The sequence below is a fragment of the Cervus elaphus genome, chromosome 24, assembly GCF_910594005.1.
Source record: "Cervus elaphus chromosome 24, mCerEla1.1, whole genome shotgun sequence".
Classification (NCBI taxonomy): Eukaryota; Metazoa; Chordata; class Mammalia; order Artiodactyla; family Cervidae; genus Cervus; species Cervus elaphus.
The window spans coordinates 69,995,780-70,001,779 of NC_057838.1; the positions used below are offsets into that span (position 1 = coordinate 69,995,780).

Below are 6,000 nucleotides of genomic sequence, written 5' to 3' on the forward strand. Positions count from 1 at the left end.
CCACTGTCAGCACGGCAAGTCAACCTCACCACCCAGCTGGACTCACCAGGTTCTTCTCTGGCTGCCACTACAGAGTTGGACGCACAGCTTGTCCCCTGGCCCCCAGCTCCCCCACCTGTCAGAGGAGCCAACGAATGCCCACGGCTGCTTTGTCACACCATCTCTTTAAAACTCAATCTCATTAAAGGAAGGCGTTCATAAGAGTAAAACTACCAATTAACACTCTGGTCTTCCTACGGATAGTGAATTACATTTCTCTTCTTTTTCACTTCTGTATTTTCCTAGCTTTTTTTTTTTTTTTAAAGAAGCGACTAGTTTAATAATCAGCAAAAGAGAAACACCACTTTAAATAAAAAGTAAGGCTTCCCTGGTGGCTCAGCTGGTAAAGAATCCACCTGCCATGCAGGAGACCTGGGTTTGATCCCTGGGTCAGGAAGATCCCCTGGAAAAGGGCATGGAAACCCACTCCAGCATTCTTGCCTGAAAATCCCATGGACAGAGGAGCCTGGCGGGCTACAATCCACGGGGTCGCAAAGAGTCAGACACAACCGAGCAACTAGCACTTTTCAGTGGAGGAAGAATAACGTTTTTATAAGGAGTCGAGAGCTGAGGGCTTTAGAGCAAATCATGAAAAACCCAAAAGCCAGGCTGGGGTGTCAGAGCCTCAGTGCGTTCCAAGAGATCCCGACCTGCACAAGCAGCCGGGCCCCCTGAGCACCAGGCTCAGCCGCCCTGAACCTGCAGACAGCTGCGGGCGCCAGCTGGGACCCTGTGGGACTGGAAGCACTACCCAAATGCTAGCAAAACGAGTATCTGTAGCGAAGTTTCTACAGAAGTGCTCTTAACAACCATCCACAGCAACGCACAGGTCAGGGGATTTTAGTGAGTCTTTTAACCTACGGGCTGCCGGGGCAACCCTGAGTTATTTCTGGGGGCCCCGGACCCATAAGTGCCCAGAGAACTCTCGGCAGCCTGACTGAAAGACACATGTAAAGGGCACTGTTTTTCCCAAATTTCTGTGCTGTTATGATCGAGTTCTTTAAAGGTTAATTCATAGTAGCTTTGTTGTGTACTCGCAAACAACTCAAATGGAAATCAGCTTTTAAAAATTAAAATTGCATACCAGAATGGGAAACCGATGGTGTCCACAGGGTCATGTTTCAGAGACTCCCTAGCGGAGCTGGGTCAGGCCAGGAAGGCCAGTAGCAGGCAGCAAGCCGCTCACACCGGACAGGGTGGGGAGACCAGGGAAGCCAGCGTGTGGCACCTGGCGGCAGGTTCACACGCAGGCCTCGCCCAGCCCCCAGCCCCCCTCACAGGCCTCCTCGGAGCTGCTCTGCCGGACAGCGAGCAGCCCAGCAAGGCCAGGAAACGGACAAGGGACTCAGAGTGCTCTCCTCGGCAGTGATGACATCACCGAAATAGAGCAGCCGGGCGAGGCCTGCGATCCCCTGCATTAAGTGCTGCATCTCCAGGCAGGAGAGCTCGGCCAGGACTGCGTGTCACCCCTGGAACCAGCTGCCGAGCTCACTTCCTCCCCCACAGAGGCATTCTGCAAGTAGCTATTCTTAAATTTGTTTTTGAAATCACAGCCTGGAGTACTGAAATTGAAACTAGTGGGAGACAGCGCTGAAGAGCCTGCCCTGATTTCCCCACTGCATCACTTTTACCTTTGACTCACAAGTCACACTGACCACAACCACCATTAAAAAGTTTTAAAACATAAATGCAAACTATTTTTGTATTTAATGCCGTACATGGGAAGGAAAAGGCAGAAAACAGAGGGGAGAGATGAGAGCCAATAACTGAGAAGATGAACACATTGCAGCAAACTGCAGACGGAAGCAGAGTTTGGAGACGGCGTCCCCGGACGTGTGTCTGATCACACACAGGAGCGGATGCTGGCGACCCTGCAGGGGAGACACGAGGCAACACAAAGCCAGGAGCTGCAAAGCGGGGTGGGGAGCAGGGAGCCGATTTCCAGATGACCGCAGCACTGGGAGAACCCCCATCTGGGCCTCGCTCGGGACTCCTCCTGACTTCCCCAGAACACCCGCTTGTATAACTCCCAGTCCAGTGACTGGTCCAGTTCCCTCAGTCATATGTGAACTGCTAGGTGGAGAACCAGACAACTCAAGACAGAAGTAAAGACAAACATTTAGGTCAATTTCGGAGAAACAGTTCGTAAAACAACAGTCCCACGTGTGGGATCTGGGTTTGCTACACCCTCACATAGGAACACCAATGCCAAATGAAAGAACAAGTATATACTGAGTACAGGTCCCTTTGGAAATTTACTAACAGCTAAGGAAATAACCAACCAAAACCTTTTTTTTTTTTGCCTTATTTGGTGGTAGAGTAAGGAACTGGATTCAAAGCCACACTTTACTGTAAAGCAATGGCCTTTGATTATGGGGTTCGGAGGGGTGGCTTAGACTTGTTTGGCACCAAAAAATATTTCTGCCTCAGGAGATTGCTTACAATTACCTGGAAAAACGTACCAATAAAGCTATTTTTAGAGTGTCCTCCACATTCCACTCCCCCCTTCTGCTTGTTTACTCAGGCAATCCTACAGCAAATGTAAAACTCGCATCCCCCGTGAACCAAGGGAGCCAGAGGGCTGGTGGAGATTACCTAGGGTGACCCTGGTACATCAAACCTGTGCTATCAGGCAAAGCAGCCGCCTCAGCCCCACAAGAGTATCTCTGCTCAGAGAGCCCCCAACAGCTAACACCCGTCCTGGAAGCTTCTGGCGACACAAACTCCATGTGGAGTGAACAACAAATGCCCCAGAGCAAAAGAACAAGTTTAGAGCTAAAAGTTACTCTTTAAAAAGCACAATCAAAAAAAAAAAAAAAAGCACAATCAGTTAGAAACTGTGATATTATCTTCTACACACCCTCTTCAAAAGCAAACCAAACCAAACGCTGCTGTTAAAATTAACAAAGCCTTCAAGTTAGGGCAGAACACCATGCTGTCTAGATTACCACAGATGTACTTGCTGAGATGAAAAATAACTCTCCCTTATGAAAAATCTCAACATCTACAGTACCATCATGCCACTCCACGAGAGAATTCCTGGCCATGACCACTCATCGCTTTTAACGTCCTTGAGGACAAGAACCAGGCCTATCTCCCCGAGTCAATACTCAGCCATGCCTGATGCTCGGTTCATACTGAAAACATCTGATGAATGGATGAAAAGCCACTCATCACCATTACTCTGCTCCAAACACAAACAACAGTTACAGCAACCACGCAGATTACTCACTTCAATATATCCGACCGGGTAACCAAAAAAAAGAAATCAGACTACGATAAAGTAGTAGGCACCAACTTCTAGCTTGAACAGGACCTTCAGGAGAAGTACTCAGGACTCACTTTCCAGCTCTTGACTCAAAACTGAACAAACTCTCCTAAGTCTGAATAGAGAAGCACGCTAACAGGAGACTTTATTAATCCACGGATGAGAAGTCATGCGGGTAATCAGCTGCTTCAGTCACAAGGAAGAGACAAGAGCCTGTTCTTTTGGAATCCAAAGAGAAGATACAGAATTTCCAACAGTAAAGAACCAACTGGCCGGACACCCATGCACTAAGGCTTCAGGAAAGGTCCACACGCAAGATGGCCAGCCCAACTCATTTGACAGGAGACCAAGGTGACAAAAGTTTTCAAACCTCAAATAACAACTCTACTAGAATTTTAGAATTTCCAATCGACTGGCGCGACACTACCAAAAAAAAAAAAAAGCGTTATAACTCACAACTGAAAACGGAACATGTTGTGGTTTTAAGGCAGAACTAATGCTACCAGAGAAGGCTGCCAACGTCACATCACAAGAAAAGACGTGGAGAGGCAGATACCGGGTGGCAAGAGACAGATCCCAAGCTTCAGGGACCCGCACTCCGATCTCCGCTCCGCGACCTTGGACCAGTGACTTAACCTCCTCGATCTTCGACTTCGCTATCTACCAGCGGATACAGCAATGTACTTGAGAAGACTCCGCTAAGAATCAAATATAACAATCGGTGCAGAGGTCTCGCCACGCCGCCCGACAGACAGTAAGCGCCCCAGTGTCCGCTGTCTTTATTCTCAATCGCCCAGTTTCGCGAACCGTTCCTCGCCGGGAAGCCCGGGCTGAACGCACAGGCGCGCCCCGCCGCAGTCCAGACCTAACACGGCGTTGCACCCGGCAGCGGTTCGCCCCCAGCAAGTTTGCAAAGTTCTTCCAGGCTTCCCCGCGACGCGTTTAAGAGAAAAAGCTCCGCGTCCCGGGAGCCCGGGGCAGCTGGGAGCACGTGACCGGCTCTCCGCGGACTCCCGGCGTCGGGGACCCTCGGCCGGCCGGCCGTTCGGCGGACGGGACGGCGAGCACACGGCTCGGCCTGGCATCGGGGCGGGGTGGGCGGCGCCCCCGCGGCCGGCCGGCTGGCCACCGCCCGGGCGCGCAGACCTGGCCGCTCCGGCCGGCCGGCCCGAGAGGAGGGCGTGCGCGGCGCCGGCCCGGGTCGCGGCCGGTCGCGGTCACACCCGGCCACCTCTCGGCCGGCCTGCCTCCGGGCCCGAGGGCGCGGGACTCCCCGCGAGGCCGGGCCGGGCCTGCCCGAGACGAGGACGGCTCGCGCCGGCGACCGAGGCCAAGGAGGGGGATGGGGCCGGGCCGCCGCTTACCGCGGCCGCTTCGCTGGGCTCCGGGCCGGGCGCGTCGCGAGGGCTCCGCCGAGGAGGAAACGGGGGGGTGACGGGCGCGCGGGGAGGTCCAAGCTGAGGCTCCTGCGGACTCCCGGGCCTGTCCAAGTCTCCAACGCCGCCGCCGCCGCCGCCTCGGGCTTTATGGCCAAGACTCCGGCTCCGCTCCCACTTCCGCCACCGCCGCCGCCCCGAACGGAAGTACCTGTCACGAGACGCTCGACGCCAGGGCTGCGGGGGCGGAGCTCCGCCCCAGTCGTGCGTCACGTTCCGCCGTCTCCTGCCCCGGCCCGAGTCACGTGGCACAAACATGTCTGCCCCCAGTAACTGCGGCCATATTGGAGGCCCCTCCGGGAGCAGGGCGGCGCCATGCTGGACCCACCCACCGAAGCCTCAGCCCCTAAACAGCTCAGGATCAAAAGGAGCGAAGAAATGGAACCCGGAGAGCTCCGCGGAGGGTGGGAAATCCCACCCAGCTCTAGCTCCACGTGCACACCGTAGGAGCTGCTCAGAACTTTGGCTCCCTCTGCAACAACATGCTCGTCTCATAGCCTTTTACTGCAAACTTCATTCTTTTGGTCGCTGGATACAATAACTATGGAATCATTCTTGATTACCGTAGTGGGTTGAATAGTGACGACCCAAAAGGTATGTCCACATCGTGGAACCTGTGGATGTGACCTGATTTGGAAAAAAGTGTATTTGAAGGTGTAATTAAGGATCTGGAGATGAGACCCTCCTGGTTTAACTCCTTGCAAGAGACAAACGAAGAGGGAAAGGCCACGTGGAGATGGAGTAGACACAATCAAAAGGATGCCAGCAGCAAGGCGTGGGGGGTGGTGCTGAGTTTGACTTTTGTATTTGAGAGAATCTATTTCTGTTGTTTTAAGCCACCAGCAGTTCCAGGACACTAAAGCTCTCTCTCTTGGACCCCTCATCCACAGCCTTTGAAAGATACCCAGAACATGACCCCTTACTCTCTCTGCCACCACCACCTACTCTGAACCACCATCCGTTCTCACCTGGATTATGGCAACAGCTTGGCTTTCTGCTCCCACCCCATTCCCTATCTAGTCTCAACACAGCAGTCAGAATAACATGTCATGTTGCTGCTCCAACTATTCCCATAGGTCAGAATAAAAACTAAAGGCTTTACAACCAAAAGGTCCTATCCCGGGACTTCTCTGATTGTCCAATGGTTGGGACTCCCCACTCCCAATGCAGGGGGCCTAGGCTCGATCCTTGGTCGGGGAACTAAGAATCCTACATGCCAGAGCTAAGACTTTGTGGCCCGCAACTAAAAATTCTGCA

General features: G+C 53.1%; 2 protein-coding genes across 2 annotated transcripts in view; both read right to left on the reverse strand.

The window, feature by feature from the left end:
* RAB7A (RAB7A, member RAS oncogene family) overlaps positions 1 to 4,804 on the reverse strand; it is a 43,227-nt gene extending 38,423 nt beyond the window's left edge. Inside the window, exon 1 of the mRNA XM_043885312.1 lies at positions 4,672 to 4,804. The gene's annotated coding sequence lies outside the window, so the exon portion shown is untranslated. The remainder of the gene's footprint in view (positions 1 to 4,671) is intronic.
* LOC122682699 (atherin-like) overlaps positions 1 to 5,001 on the reverse strand; it is a 32,712-nt gene extending 27,711 nt beyond the window's left edge. The window contains exons 1-3 of the mRNA XM_043885701.1: positions 4,672 to 5,001; positions 4,299 to 4,550; positions 3,864 to 3,967 (exon numbers count right to left, since the gene is read on the reverse strand). Of these exons, the coding sequence (XP_043741636.1) occupies positions 3,864 to 3,967; positions 4,299 to 4,550; positions 4,672 to 5,001 (686 nt within the window). The remainder of the gene's footprint in view (positions 1 to 3,863; positions 3,968 to 4,298; positions 4,551 to 4,671) is intronic.
* Positions 5,002 to 6,000: the final 999 nt, after the last annotated feature.